General features: G+C 49.2%; 1 protein-coding gene across 1 annotated transcript in view; it reads left to right on the top strand.

Moving 5' to 3' along the window:
- Nucleotides 1-12,606, top strand: part of LOC144271937 (aryl hydrocarbon receptor-like) — a 132,518-nt gene extending 119,912 nt beyond the window's left edge. The window contains exons 8-11 of the mRNA XM_077829604.1: nucleotides 2,244-2,353; nucleotides 4,608-4,749; nucleotides 8,575-10,300; nucleotides 12,451-12,606. Coding sequence (XP_077685730.1) covers nucleotides 2,244-2,353; nucleotides 4,608-4,749; nucleotides 8,575-10,300; nucleotides 12,451-12,606 — 2,134 coding nt within the window. The remainder of the gene's footprint in view (nucleotides 1-2,243; nucleotides 2,354-4,607; nucleotides 4,750-8,574; nucleotides 10,301-12,450) is intronic.
- Nucleotides 12,607-15,476: the final 2,870 nt, after the last annotated feature.

Raw genomic sequence — 15,476 nt, 5'->3', positions numbered from 1 at the left:
ATTGAAATTATCCAAATGACTGTTGAAGATTTTCAGTTACTGGGAACACAATTTTTGGTAAATGAAAAGTATTGTTAACCAGGTCAGTAACATTTTTGATTAAACACAATTGGATGGGTGGAGAAATTAAAAAAATAGTTAAATAAAAAGGGAGGGGGTCCATTTAGAATCCTTCAGCATGGAAACAACATTTTCATTTTCAAAACCTTTCCAAAACTAGTAGTTCATTTTTCAGCTAACTGTAGTAGTCAATATCCTTGCTTATGGAAGTGAAAGATTGGTCCCATGGGTTAGAGTCAGGCACAGATAGCAAGTGGCTGGCTAGGCTTCTCTGCAGACTTTTGCCAGTGCACCCTAACCTGGACCTGCAGCACAAGTTCTTGAAGCAGGAATCAGCAGTTGTGTGGGGATTATGGCCCACATCCTCAAAGATATTTTGGTGTCTAGTGCTCATTGAAATCAGTGAGACGTAGGTGCCTAAATACACTTGAGGACATAGGCCTATGTGATTTTGGCCCTTCATCCACCCTGGCTTGAGATAAGACCTATCCCCCAATTTATGTCACTCGTGACTGAAGTACTAGCTGGATCAAAACTGTCCTGTGTCAGTGGTTCTGAACCAGGGGTCCACATACCCCTGAGGATATGCAGAAGTCTTACTTATCTAGATATTTGCCTAGTTTTACAACAGGCTACATAAAAAGCACTAGTGAAGTCAGTACAAACTAAAATTTCATACAGGCAATGACTTGTTTATACTGCTCTATACACTGAAATGTAAGTACAATATTTATATTCCAATCAATTCATTTTATAATTATATGGTAAAAATGAGAAAGGACGCACTTTGTCAGTAACAGCATGCTGTGACACTTTTGTATTTTTATGTCTAATTTTGTAAGCAAGTAGTTTTTAAGAGAGGGGGTATGCAAGGTAAATCAGACTCCTGAAAGGGGTACAGTAGTCTGGAAAGGTTGAGAGCCACTGTCCTATGTAAAGGCTACAGCCAGCCTTTGCTTCCATTGACAGTATTTGAACAGCCATTGGCATTCCAGGCCTCCTTAGCCTTGCTGTGTCTGTTTTGTTCCCGTTGTGCTACTCTTTAAAAGAAGAACATCCTGCTTCTGGTCTCTGCCCTGTCACACTCTTCACAGCCCCGAGGAGCTGTGTACTCTGTTAGCCTCTGGCTGCTCATAATTCAGATTTTTTTTTTAATTAATCCTTGTGTGGGGAACCCTCCCTGGGCACAGGGACCATGCAAAGCCCTAATTTAAATGGTTAAATGCTGCTTAGGCTTCCTGGGACCTTCTGCACGGGGGTGAATTCCAGCCAGTTTCCTGAAATCTTGCTCCTTCTTAGTCTGTTGGGATCCATTCCACTCTTTACAAAGCTTCCCACTTTAACAGTACTGCCCTAGGTAACACAGTTAGCTGAGGAGGCCTAGCTAGGCCTCTCTTTGAAGGGGTTCAGAGGGCAGGAGTGGACTCAGGGTTGGGGCACGGGAGGGGGTTTGGGGTGCAGGCTCCAGGTGGCACTTACCTCAGGTGGCTCCTGGAAGTGGCAGCTTGTCCCCCCTCTGGATCCTAGGCAGAGGCGCGGCGAGGCGGCTCTGTGCACTGCCCTGTCCACAGGCACTGCCCCTGCAGCTCCCATTGGTCACGGTTCCCGGGCAATGGGAGCTGTGGAGCCAGCACTTGGGGCGAGGGCAGCACGCGGAACCCCCTGGCCACCCCTGCTATTAGGAGCCAGAGGGGGTCATGCCGCTGCTTCCGGGAGCTGCGCGGAGTCAGGCAGGGAGCCTGCCTTAGCCCTGCTGTGCCACCAACCCGACTTTTAACAGCCCGGTCAGCAGTGCTGACCGGAAACGCCAGGGTCCCTTTTCGACTGGGTGTTCCGGTCAAAAACCAGACGCCTGGTAACCCTACTCTCTGCTCTGGTGCACGGGTGGGGTAGTACAGGGCAGGGCGCAGAGGAAAGCCATTCTTCACCCACCCGCTCCAGGGAGGGAGGGAGCAATGCTGCTATCTCCTGTGTGCCCAGATCCAGGGTCTGGGTGATCCTGTCAGGGGGCTCTTACTGACCGCCTGCCCCGTGGATGAGGCGATGTCTCCATTGCAGAACTGTAAATAAGCAGGGAATGCTTGAATGCTTGTTGCTAGAAGCCTTTTCCCCTAGCAGCTGGATTGTTGAGGGCCAGGCTGCTGACCTCTCTGTAATCGTGGTGCTCTGCTCTTCTACCCCAGAGGGAAGGTCGTGCTGGGCTATACGGAGGCAGAGCTGCGGGTGCGTGGTACCGGGTACCAGTTCATCCATGCCGCTGATATGCTGTACTGTGCTGAGAATCACGTCCGAAGTAAGACTGTTAAAAATCTGCAGGTTTGGATAGTTAATCTGAATGCAGTGTGAGTGACAGTCCAGAGACACAGCTGGAGGTGTCTTTGGAGGGAGATGGTAGAAAAGTGTCAGAGCCCTAGAAGGCTCCACAATGTTATCGAAAAGATCTGCTGTAGGCATTATTTGGGGGACGTTGTCTGGCCTATGTTATACTGGGGGGGGGGTCAGAGTAGATGATGGCAATGGTCCCTGGGCATGCTGACCTAGAACAAGCTGGCCAGGGTCAGCTGTCCAGCCAACAAGCCTCTGTCTGTGCTGTGTTGTGCATTATACAAAAGTCTGGCTCTGGTGTGCTGGAGGGACTCTGTCTAACTTAGCCAGAACTCCTGTCAGGGCTCCACAGCAGCACATGCTCTGCCACCTGCAGATGCTGCCCCCTCCACCTGGCCCTTTCAGGGATCGCCCTGGCAGCACCACAGCAAGTAACCCTCTTAGCCCTGTCCATCCCTCCTGCATCCCTGTGCAAGGCTGTGGGCACCCTGGCTGGCTAACCAGTCCTAAGGGCTTCAGGAGAACAGAAATTAGGTAGATTCCCCTTTAAATTCCATTCCTGGCACCAGCTGCTGTAGTCACATGGGAGCAATCTCCACGGGAGCACCACCTGCAAAGCCCTGTTACTCGGGCTTGGTACAGGCTGCCCAGAACATCCCCCAGAAAGAACTGGTGGGAGATAACATCCAGGAGTGCAGGCCATGTCTCCGCCTTCCCTTCTTGTAGAGGTTTTCAGCAAACCCTCCCTTTCAAACAGACTGCAAGGGGGGATGCACTGGGGCTACTGCGGTGCTGCACAGTGCCACCAACGCTCTGGCGAACACGACTGCTGGGTTACTCTTTGACTCATGGGGCAGGAGTCGAGGGGAGCGGTGCCTGGATCCTTCCTTGTCCCCTTGTGAATCCACACAGGGCTGGGCCCAGTGTGGCCCAGGAACTTCTCCATTGCACACGATGGGTTAGGGGTTTCTACAGATAATTCTCTGCCCATCAGCAGGACCTGACCCTGTGAGGTGCTCAGAAGGGCATTGAGGGTGCTTGGCACCTGCTTAGCCCTTTGTAGGGTAAGAGCTGGCATGAGGAGCTCCAGCGTATGCTGGTGCTCAGGGTTCACCCTCCCACATGGAGTGGAGAGCATCTCTATTTCCCCAGCCCAGTGGTGCTGGAACCCTAGGTCACAGCCAAATGTCCCACGTCGGGAGGGCAAGCAATACGACCTGGCTTTCGTAAAGGCATGAGCAATGCCTGATTAATTACTGAATGAAGCATTTCTGAAGGGATGGTGTTGGTGTTAAGGATTGTGAATCTGTTGGACAGATCATGGCTTTGACTCCTGTTTGTCTGATTAGGAGCCTATGGGGCGATTCACAAACTGAATCGCAGCGATGTTGGACACAATTGCTGCTTCAGGTTCCTGACCCTAAAGCCAGCTTGGTTCAGTTATTTCACCCAGCATCACTAAGTGACTTGAGCCCCTTTCAGTGGTCCTTTCTTGGTGCAACATGTCATACTCACGCTACAGGTGATGGGTCTGACCAAAACACATTGCATGTAACAGAAAGGGAGCCAAGTAAAAAACCCCACACACAGTTTAGCCATAGAAAAAAAGGGGATTCCGTAAAAGCAGCCATATAGAGTTAATTGTTGTTTAAATGGCCTCATTAAACAAGACACAGTTAGTGTGACCCTTATCTGCCCCTGCTGTCAGGTCCCAGCCCCGCTCACATGGGCATTCTAATTTGGGTTGGGGGGAGAGGTAAAATTACCTCTGGGTCTTGTCTGACGTAACCTCTGAAATGGCTATCTTTTTTCTAACATGGCTTTTATAAAGAGCATGGGCCAGATGTTCAGCTGGTGTAAATCAGAAATGCCCATTTACTCCAGCAGAGGATCGGCCCTACTCCTTTATAGGGATAACTGTTCTGCCCCCCTCCCTTCCTAGATAACTTAACACCACAGTGTCGGCAAATAAACGAACACATATGCAAATATTACTAGCATACGTGTCATGAATGAGAAAAATGAAGAATTGTCCTTGAGTGGCATTTGACCAGATTGGATGGGCACAGCTGGGACAGTCTGTATCGAAGGGCTCATGTGCTCCAGGGCGCTTTGGTCTTGCAGAAATCGCAGTACCTTGTGACACCAAGGCTCTGCATCCCTGGATCCATCTCTGCAGATCGGGTGTCGCTCACTGCATTGTCTTGGCATCTCTTTTCCAGTGATGAAAACGGGCGAGAGCGGCCTGACTGTGTTCCGTCTCCTGACAAAAGAAAATCGCTGGAAGTGGGTCCAGGCCAATGCTAGACTCGTCTACAAGAATGGCAAACCCGATTACATCATTGCCACGCAAAGGCCACTTGTGTAAGTTCCGGGGTACGAGCCTGGAGTGGGTCTAGCCTCTGGAACCCAGGAGAGGTTGTCAGTCTCTTAGTTTCATTTAGTAAGGAAGCTCTGACAGAGTAGGGTAGGTCACTTGCTTCATCTTCCTAGTACACTGTCTTGCTTGTTGCTTCTCTCAGAAGGAGCAGCATGGATTCCAACTGGGCACTGACTATAATGAAAACAATGTAATAATAATGCCTTGCTCTTATCTGCAAAAAGAAAAGGAGTACTTGTGGCACCTTGGAGACTAACCAATTTATTTGAGCATAAGCTTTCATGAACTACAGCTCACTTCATCGGATACATACTGTGGAAAGTACAGAAGACATTTTATACACACAGTATGTATCCGATGAAGTGAGCTGTAGCTCATGAAAGCTTATGCTCAAATAAATTGGTTAGTCTCTAAGGTGCCACAAGTACTCCTTTTCTTTTTGCAAATACAAACTAACATGGCTGTTACTCTGAAACTTGCTCTTATCTAGCACTCTTCATCAGTAGATCTCAAAGTGCTTTACAAAAGGCACTATCATTATCTCCACTTTACAGATAGGGAAACCGAGGCATAGAGCAGTGAGGTGACTTGCCCAATGTCACCCAGCAGAACCAGGAATAGAAACCAGCTCTCCTAAATTCCAGTCCCGAGCTTGAGCCACTAGGCCATGAAATATACAAATTCTTTGGAACTCTCCCATTGCTTGGGATGGCATCCAGGGACAAAAACCACTGTATTATTCTAAAGAACGAGAAAATATTCTGGGTTTGATTCTGATTTCACACCACCTTACATTGGTATACTGGCTAGAGTGGGGAACTTGTGGTTTAGTGCCGTGTTGGAACAGAATCGGGCTGTTGTAAGCCTGGGCTCTGAAATTCCACAGTCCCCTCTGGCCTTCGCTAGGGCTACCTCATCCCTTCTCTGGCCGCTTACTTATGGCAAGAGATGATCGCATACCCCTGCATCTTTCTCAACCCTCACACACTGGAATGAGGAACATCACACTTTTTTATTGAACACATGGTTTTTGTTTTAAAAAAAAAAAAATACACTCATGCAAATAGCCAGAAACTTCTTATATGGACATACAACATGATCCTGTGTACTACAAGCATACTGCAGATGCTAAGGTGGGAATTATGAAAGCTTGTGTCTTTTAGAGGCTGGTCTTCAATGATAGCTGTTCTACCTTTAACCAGGAATGTCACAGGTTTTGCTAGAGCAAAATGTTAAAGACACTTAAAATAATGCAATAAAACAATAAATAATCTTAGGGTTAACCCGTCCTTTAGGATTACGCTCTGAACTGCGGAGTTAGCTGACCCGACCCGGGGGAAGGGCGTTGCAACTCCAGCTTTCAGGAACCAAGTTTGCAGCTGTGATGGTGTTCGCTCACAGCGCCTCCTGCTGACTGTCCCAGGGATTAGCTCTGCTAGCCAGTGCACCCTCTTCTGGCGGCGTCACACCACCATCACTTTGCTCTAGGACCCACGTCACTCCCATGGCGTCCTCTTCACGCCACCACCCTCCAGCCATCTCATGCTCTATTCTCCCCCTTTCCGGAGGAATTGCAGTCTGCTGTCTGGCCACTTCCCTCAGTGGCAACTGAAACCAGTTGTCTGGCCACTTCCTCTGTGGCAGGTGTGGGGACCCTGGCCCTCTCACTACTCTAGGTCCCAGCTTAGGGACCCTGTAGATGGCTACCACTTGCTGCGTCCCCTCTGACTCCTCCATTCATTTCCCTGGGCCACTTCCCTGCGGCCCCCAGCACCCTCTTCAACCTTGCCTCAGGGCCCCAGCCTGTGAATCCTGCAGCCAACCAGGCACCATCTTTAGCTCCACCCTGCTCTGTCCAGGATACTAGTTCCCTTCTGCCTGGTCAGGAGCCTGATCTTCTCTCATCAAGCTCCAGTCAGCTTCTGAACTTGCTCTGCCCTGCAGCTCTTCTCATATGGGCCTGCCCAACCCTGATTGGCTGCTCCTCGCAACCCCTTTCCTATTGGCTGCTTTTCATGCAGCCATCTGATTAACCCCTAACAGTCCAGTGTGGGACAGTCACCCCTTCACAGCAGCTCACAGAAAAGGGGCATGGGTGGCTCCATGCAGGGAACTGCATGGGGCTTTACCCCTTGCTGCAGGGAAGAGCTCAGACAGGGGAATCACCTCCCCAGTGGAGCAAATTTGCCTGCGTGCTACCTCCTTGCAGCTGTGGATGGTTTCCCCAAAGCTGTGCTGGGAATGCGCCTCCCCCTGGGTGAGCCTGCAGTGCGAGCCCCTGGAAAAGCCTGGCCAGCCCAGCTCCAGGACAGGCAGCTCCAGGCCCAGCTGCTTGGGAAAGTAGGTGACTTGGGAGCAGCTCAGAGGTGTGATGCAATTACTTCGCTGCCCCTTCCTTGGCCCAGGGGCAACACGGACACCTGGAGGAGTGTAAGACATGGTGGTGTCAAGCACCAAGCCATGCAGCTCACAACCAGGAAAACTTGCCAAGCAGCTGAACTGATACTTTGTGATGGTGGCATGGGGCTGTGGGAGAGCCTTAAAAATTGGGGCCAGATGCAGGATGTTCCACACAATGTGGCACACTTGAGCCGCATTATGCAACAGGCCAGTTATTAAGACAAGCCAACGATACTCCCTGCGGCTGATCCTGGAAACCTTTTCTCCTGCAAATAGTCCTGACACTTGTGTGTGGTCTCCAACTTCTCTGGAATTTCTCCCGTGCATGGGAACTACCTGCAGGAGTGAGGACGTCTCCCTTCACCCCCTATCTCCCCTTCAGCAGTCATGAAAACACCACAAACACAACTTCAGAGGGTTTTCCCTCAGACTTTGCTTTGATCATGGGCTGCATTTTAGGGAGGTATATGCTTGAACCCACATCAATGAACTCCCTGGCAAAAGTCCCATTGACTTCAATAGCACAAGATTGTGACAGATACCCGGATATCACTTATATCATCAGCTGGGCATATGTGAGCTTGCTGTTGATGCACAATCCCTAGCCTAGAACATCCCTCTACCATCTGGGAATATCCCTCAGCGAGACCTTACCTGCACGCAAAACAGCTGATAAATGCTATTGGGGTTTTTTTCAAGTCTTGGTTAGTGTCATTCTTCATTCTGTCCGGAGTTTCTGTTTCTGTTTTGTCCAGGATGCAATATGAACCCAGTGCAGCTACTTGACTTTGTACATGCACCAGAGAACCCTACACAACTCCCCTGTTTTAAGAACCCTATGTTAGTTCTGCATCAGATTCCAAAATTAAAATCAAAGTTTTCCAGGAGCATAGGAATGGCCTGACTGGGTCAGACCAATGGTCCATCTAGTCCAGGATTCTGTCTCCAACAGTGGCCAGCACCAGCTGCTTCAGAAGAAGAAACTTTGGAGGAGGTAGTGATGGAGAACTTTGGCAAGCTGGATTTTGTTACTCCTTGCAACATAATTATCAGCAATGGGGTGCTGGTGTGTGTTTAATGGAAAGTTGATTTTGAACTACATTCCTTTCTCTTAGCAATGTTAAAATCCAGTTTTGTACGAGTGCAGCCTTCTGAAAGGGTTGTATGTGAGGAAGACTTCAGACTATTTAATATCTCCTTTACCTTCTGTGCACTGAGGTCACTTGCCTCAGTTCCCCTCCCTCACCCCACATAGAAGGTGCAAGCTTCTAAAAAAGATCTTTGATACCAGTGTTGATTATGTGAGCACTAGGGGGAATCAGCAAGGCGATATTAACCTCTGTGGTGAGTCATTCTAGGTCTCCTTGTGGGTATGTGTCCATAACCAATCTTGTCTTTGTTCTGTGCAGAGATGAAGAAGGAGGGGAGCACCTTCGGAAGCGTTCTGTGCATCTTCCTTTTACCTTTGCTACAGGAGAGGCACTATTATATCAAACCCCCTACCCACTTCCTGGCTTCCCTGACCCTTTCAACAGCAAAGGGAAAAACAACAGATCCAAAAAGAATTCTCACGGTAAAGGGGGAGGGTCCCAGAAGGACAATGTAGACCCAAACTCTCTTCTGGGAGCCATGATGAGGCAAGATGAGGCTGTTCACGTCTCCCATCCAGCTTCTACTCCCAAACATGCCTTCAGCAGCAATCTCTTCAGCCACCTGGGAGAATCTGGTTTATTTGGGACTGGAGGAGACAACTGGAATGCAGTTGCTAATCCATTGTCCTTTGGGGAAAATAGTCCCAAGCAGGAGCTGGCTGACTTGAGGCAAGGGGACCCACTGTTGACCACGCTGGATTCTCTCTCGATTAGCAGTGATGAAAACTGTTCAAATAATGAGCTGTTTAATGCTTTGGAGGGTCTGGGGCTGAATGCTGAGGATCTGGAGCTCTTGCTGTTGGATGAAAGGATGGTGAGGGTAGAAACGGACCTAGATTATATTCCTTCTCTGAACGATCTATTAACAAACAATGAAATCCTCTCCTATATTCATGGTTCACTTGTAAACAAATGTGAGGATGAGCCCACTGGGGAGCAGCAGGCCTGTTCCTTGTCAGACCCAGGCCAGAATCCAAGCAAAGATGCAGTGGTGTATCCATCTCAGTTGCCAGAGAAAGGATCCCAGTGCTCACACCAGTCCCTGCCACAAAACCAGCAATCGCTGATCTTGCATCTCCCTCAGCAAATGCAGCAGCACATTGTGACCCAAAACCAGCAGAGCAGCCAGCCGTGGGAGCAGCTGTTGCCCTCAGTTCTCAGTCAGCCAACGCCCCTGCTGATGGAGCAGGCTGATGAGGATAAGCAGCAGTCTAGCAGTCTACAGTGGAGGTCACCAGCAGGAACAGCTGAGCTCGGGCTGTCTCAGTTTGTACAGTCACCTCTTGGTAATCAGCAGCAGAGTCCACAATGGGTCAGACCTCATGGATCAAACCATCTCCATCAATCCATAGAAATCCCTTACAAACATCAGCAACATGGGCAGCAGCTGGAGAGCAGCCTACACTCAGTGCAGGGAGCACATCAACCATTCCTGCAGCAAAGCCAGCCCTGCATCCAACAAAACCAGATCCAGGCGCGCACAGAGCCACAGCTGAAACAAAAACCCAACCAGCACTTGTTAGTGAACGGCCTGTGCAGCCATGCCTCCTCCAACCAACCAACCCTAGGGAGTAACACGTGGCAGGGCTATAGCTACAGGCCTGAAAGTCAGCCACCCAGGGGCCTCCCAGCACAGACCAATATCTATGGTGTCGAGCAGGAGCTGAGCTCCCAGCTCCGCCCATCTCAGATGCCAAACACAGGAGTGTCCACCATTCATTTTTACCTGAACAGGCTGTCCAACATGGAGATAGGAGATAGAGAAGCATCCCAAGAAGAGATGACTCTGTGTTCGGGTTTTCTCCCCCCTTCCTCATATCAGGTCATTTCTCCAAAGCAGCTGACCCCTGTTCCTTCAGTGTCCCAGTACCTGTGTCCAAATTCAGCCTTGGAACACTTTGTGAATATCCATGGACAACGGGATGCCTCCATGCACTCCTACGGCACACACACATCATTGTTACACCAGGATAATATCCATAAGGTAAGCAGCTCTTTTACATTGAGCTAAAGATTTCCTGAATCTGTTACATGTTTCAGTGCCTCATCTAGTTCCGATTTTATTAATTCGGGGACTAACTCTCCTCCCATTTACACCATTGTAAATCAGGAGCAACTCCTCTGGAGTCCATTGACTTACACCAATGTCAAGCAGACATCAGAGGAGGACCTGCCCCATTGGCCAAGCCTTTTGAAAAGTGACTAATGGGGTGAGGTGTCTCATGTTTCGGATGTCCCACCGGAGGTACCTGAAAGGGGCCCACTGTTCAGAGGGTGGGAGTTCAGCAGTGTCTAACAGTTGGGCCCCTTTAAGGAGTCTCAAGATGGGCACCTGAAATCACTAGCCCTTTTTGAAACTCTAGGCTTCTCCTTTAGTCTGCCAATACACACACATTAAGTTAGCCTGCCAGAGTGTCCTAGTGAATTGTGGTGAAAAATAGGCCTTTGTTAACCCTTTCTCCTATGATGAATTAAAGAACAAAAGAATGGAGAACATGCTGCATGGATTCCTGTCCTTAACAGGTGAACACCCCTGGCTCAAACTTCCTTAGGGATCATGGCACACAGTGTGTGACAAAATCCTCACCTCTGTATTTATGGACAGAAATGCCGAAAGAGTGACTGTTGCAATATGCCCATTGTTATTGCTCTTGCAAAACAAAGGTGAAGGATTGATTTTTGCAGCAAAGATGTCAAAGTGCCTTTAGAACAAAGCCTTCTATAGGCCAGTTATCTGTCAGTGCTACTCACATGTAATATCTGAGCGCTTCACGCTCTTACGTGTAAGTCATCTCATGTGCCCCCTTAAGGCAAGGCAACGCTGTTATCCCTGTTTTACAAACTGAAGCACAGAGAGACTAAAATGGCTTCCGCAGGGTCACACCGCAAGCCTTGGGAGAGCAGCGAGTAAAGCCGGATCTCCCATGTCCCAGGCAAGCCCCCTGCCCACCTTCCTCTCCTGTAATCAGCCTGTGCCGCAGCTCTTCGGCTGCAACTGAGTGGGGCACAAGACAGTTTGGAGAGGGGGATGCTGTGCAGAAGTGTCCTTCGCACTGTATGTAGCCTCACCCCCACCCCCGTGAGGCTGTTATCCTCCTTGTACAGATCGGGGTGCAACCAGAAATGTCCTAAAGAGGGGTATGTCTTTACCGAACACCCCTCCCCTCCTTCTGGAGCGGGCCCAGCAGAGGAGGAGATGGGGGAGGCAGCGGGAGGAGATGGCAGCCTGGGGTTCTGGGAAGCAGTGCAGAGGTGGCTCGGGTTAGAGGGGGCTCAGCCCCCACCCAATCTATCTCTGCCTCTGGGGCACAAACCTGTGCTTAAAGTGACAAGGATCATGGCGGGGAGGGGTCGCAGCCCCAGAAACCACTTTGCATCCCTGGTTCAATCTTACAGCCTTTTAGTAGAGCTGCTGTGCTGCTTCCTCATCAACCCAGGCTCCACTCTGCCTCTTGCCACCCAGCTCCACTCACTGCCTCCCCATTGGTGAGCCATTTGGGAGCTGAGAGCCAATCAGGTTCTGAACAGCTCTCTCCCCTGCCCCAGCGGTGGGCAAGGGTAGGGCACAACTCTGCCAATGGAGAAGCAGTAACTAGAGCTGGGTGGTGTGGGGCAAAGCACCTCCCCTACATGAGTGGTGGAGAGGTGGTTAGGCCAGCAAATGGCATTTCGACCCGTCCTGGGCTGTGGCTCCATCTTATGCTTCTTTCCTATGTTCAAGGACTGGCCCTTGGTGAGAGAGAAGCCAAGACGGGCCAGGACTGGGGCCAAGAATGGATTCTCCTTGTTGCACCCCAGTGAGGCACAGGGACAGGAACTGACTTACCCCAGGTCACACAAGAAGTCTGTGGCAGACCAAGGAATTCCTAGATTCATTGATTCCTAGATTCCAAGGCCGGAAGGGACCATTGTGACCATCTCATCTGACCTTCTAGATAGCCCAGGGCAGAGAACTGCCCCAAAATAACCTCTAGAGCAGATCTTTTAGAAATTGAATCTGTCTCTCCCGGGTCCTAGATGACACTTTCCCCACTGGCCCATCCTTCCTATCAGTAAAGCTTACATCTTTACCTTCAGTGTTTAAAACATTAAATCCTCCAGAACCCCTAACGTTTTCTCTCTGTCCTCCCTCAGCCCGAAAATGATTGTGTTTTGACCAACGCTAATGTGGGATACCCCAGAGACTGCCTCCTGCCCATCAGAAACCCTGCTTCCTCAGATGAGCTGCATTCCTGCACAGAACTGCTTCCAAATCATTCTAATCCCTCCAGCAGTGGCTTTTATCTTTAAGAGTGGGCGATTAGATTGGCCAAACCAGGATTATTCAGACCATATGGAGAAATGGTTGTGTTTTAAGTTATGGAAAACAAGCAGCCATTTTTTTTCTGGCTATTTTTGTCTCGTCTTTCCTTTTATTGTTTTTATCAACCTCACATGATAGTGATTTTGACAGACCGGGCTTGGCCCTGAGTGAGAAGGAACTTCACGTGGTAGAGTTTAATTTTCACAAAGATATTACCGATCGGAGCATTAATGTTCCATCTACAAATGTGTAGTAGGGAAACAACTTTTAATTCTTCACAACCCCTCTGTAATGCATTTATAAAAATAGCCCTGGCTTGAGCTATGTACACAAAGTCTCATTTGTCCGATTATCTTGGAATGGCTGAGAGTTTTTTGTGTTCTTTGCTTCATCAGTTGAGTTTCCAAATGTCAGGGCCCTGTCTGTTTTCCTTTCATGTTTCCCTGGTAGGGGTATCGATTGCAGAAAGGCAGAGACATCCAGCTACAAAGGAAAATCAGCTTGGAAATATCTTGATCTAGCCTCATATCTTTCTTCTGTAGCAGTCTTTTAAATTGAATACAGAACTACATTTTAACATCAACAAAGACTACCCTGTTGAAGATGTGACATTGACATAAATCTTGCACTTTGATGAAAAGAGTTCTCTATTGCACTACACTCATTTTTAGTTCTACTGTTACTTAAGATTGTTGGGTTGGGGGGAGGGGGGGTTTAAACACATTTTACCGGTCTCTACAATTTAGGACATTTTTGTTTCTGTCGTTGAGCTCAGAGGTTCAACAGTATAGATATTGTTTTGGTGAAGCCGCACCACTGTAAAAAAGGCAAGATGTAGAATTTCACTAACTGTGCACAGATTGTAATTAATCTCTTCCTGCTGGGTTTGCCAAAGCTTTTTGATTTGTTACAGTTTGCTTTTCCAAAAAAAAACCCATTTCCCTAATGACATGGTTGACCATGAAACCAATTGCATTCATCAGCAAGTTACCGCCGTGAATGAATACATGAGCTGCTGCTTTTCCAAACATCACTCTAAAGTCACATTCCACAAAGTCTGCAAACAACTGACCTATATTCTCATATTACATGGGTCCTTTCACAGTCAGGCTTCAACATCCATAAGAGACATTGTCATTAACTGATTCCACAGATTAGAGCGTTAGGTATTGTAGTAAATATCACTGATGGTCATTTTGTTGTCTTCTGTATGATATGCCCAAATTGGTTGGTTTTGATTCTCAGAGTACCTAGCATGTATTCTGTCTGAAAGTTGATCTAAACCACCAAGATTATTCAAAGCCACAGGAGCTCATGTGTAGGTACTTAACTATAAAAAATTAGGAGCAGACTGGCATATAAGCCATATGTTGTATCTGTGCCTAAAAAGATTGCAAATAAAGTAGAGGACTTGACTAGTTCAGAGGAAAAGTCAGATTACTGTACAGAGAAGTTTGCAATATGATAAAGAAAATAAGTATAATGATACTTAATTTTAAATGCTTAACATAGTGATATTTTCCCACAAAAGAAGTACAACCCATACATATGTATATAATGTGAGCCCACAGATATATTTTTATGCTACTCCAGCAGAGAAAAACCATATCTTCCCAAGGTATTCAAGTAACATCCTTTGGAATGAGAAAAATAAGAGTGTCCAAAGAATCAGAAATTCTTCTTCGAGTGCTTGTTCACGTTCATTCCACATTAGGTGTGTGCGTGCTGTGTGCATGAGTGTTGGAAACTTTTTCCCTTAGCGGCTCCCAGCGGGGCTCCCCAAGTGGCACCACTGTGCCGTGCATATATACCCCTGCCGGCCTGACCCCCTCCAGTTCCTTCTTACTATCCATGGCTGCGTTGGAACAACCTCTCTCTCTCTCTCTCTCTCTCTCCCTCTCGTAGAAGAGCAGTCCCTTAGCCTTCAGAGTAACTTATCAGTTAATTAACATACCTTTATTGTGGACACTTAAGTGATCAGGTGCTTGGAGGCTTCCAGCACCCACCCCAGGCCGCAGGCCCACGGCTTCAAAGCTTGCGCCACACGCCGCAAACCTATGCCAGTTAGTGACCCCCACAACTTGTGTCTACGTTGCCTGGGGGATGGACATCAAACTGAATTGTGTAGGCATTTAAGGCAAGAAGGAAAGAAAGAGACTTCTGTTTAAAGCAGCTGTTGATGGAGGCTGCATTGCAGCCACTGGGCCCGGAGCGCCCAACACCAGCTCAGGCTTCCTTGGTGTGTAGTGCCCTGGAACCGTTGGGAGACCCGGCACCTGCTAAGCACCGTAAACTGTCAGCCCCAGAGCGCCAGACTAGGCCTTAGCACCGCTCAGCCTGCCCCGTGCGGCCCCCGGCGCAGCCGAAAGGAAGGCGCAGTCGTTCCCCTCACAGGAGGCTGGTGCCTCCCAAGGCCCCGAGCGCTGATAAGAGCAGGAAGGTCGCAGTACCGGCGCCGACACCAGCGGTCCCGGCAGCGCAAGCCCCCCCGAGCCCAGACCTAAGTGAGCTCAGTGCGGACGATGGGCTCAAGGGCATAACAGATCAGTCCTCCAGGCCGGGCACCTTTGAGGCTGCAAAGGACCACATCAGTCTGTCGGCGGCGAGCCCCCTCCCGTATGGGGAGAACCCTCCAGCACCCATGCCTCGGGTGCCGTCGAGGGGTAAGCCGGCAATGATGTGCCGCTCGAGGACACCGTCCCAGCACCGCTCCCGGAGTTGGCCCCGGTCGAGCTCTGACTCTGCGGACTCACAGTTGCCAGCGGTCCAGAAGGAGGTCGCGGCACCGGGAGTGGGTCGACGCAAGGAAGCACCAGAAAGGGCACACCGCTCTCTGGCACCACCCAGAAACCAGCAC

The sequence above is a fragment of the Eretmochelys imbricata genome, chromosome 11 (genome assembly GCF_965152235.1).
Source record: "Eretmochelys imbricata isolate rEreImb1 chromosome 11, rEreImb1.hap1, whole genome shotgun sequence".
Classification (NCBI taxonomy): Eukaryota; Metazoa; Chordata; order Testudines; family Cheloniidae; genus Eretmochelys; species Eretmochelys imbricata.
The sequence above is the reverse complement of the archived record's forward strand: the minus strand, read 5'-3'. Positions and strand labels throughout refer to the sequence as shown.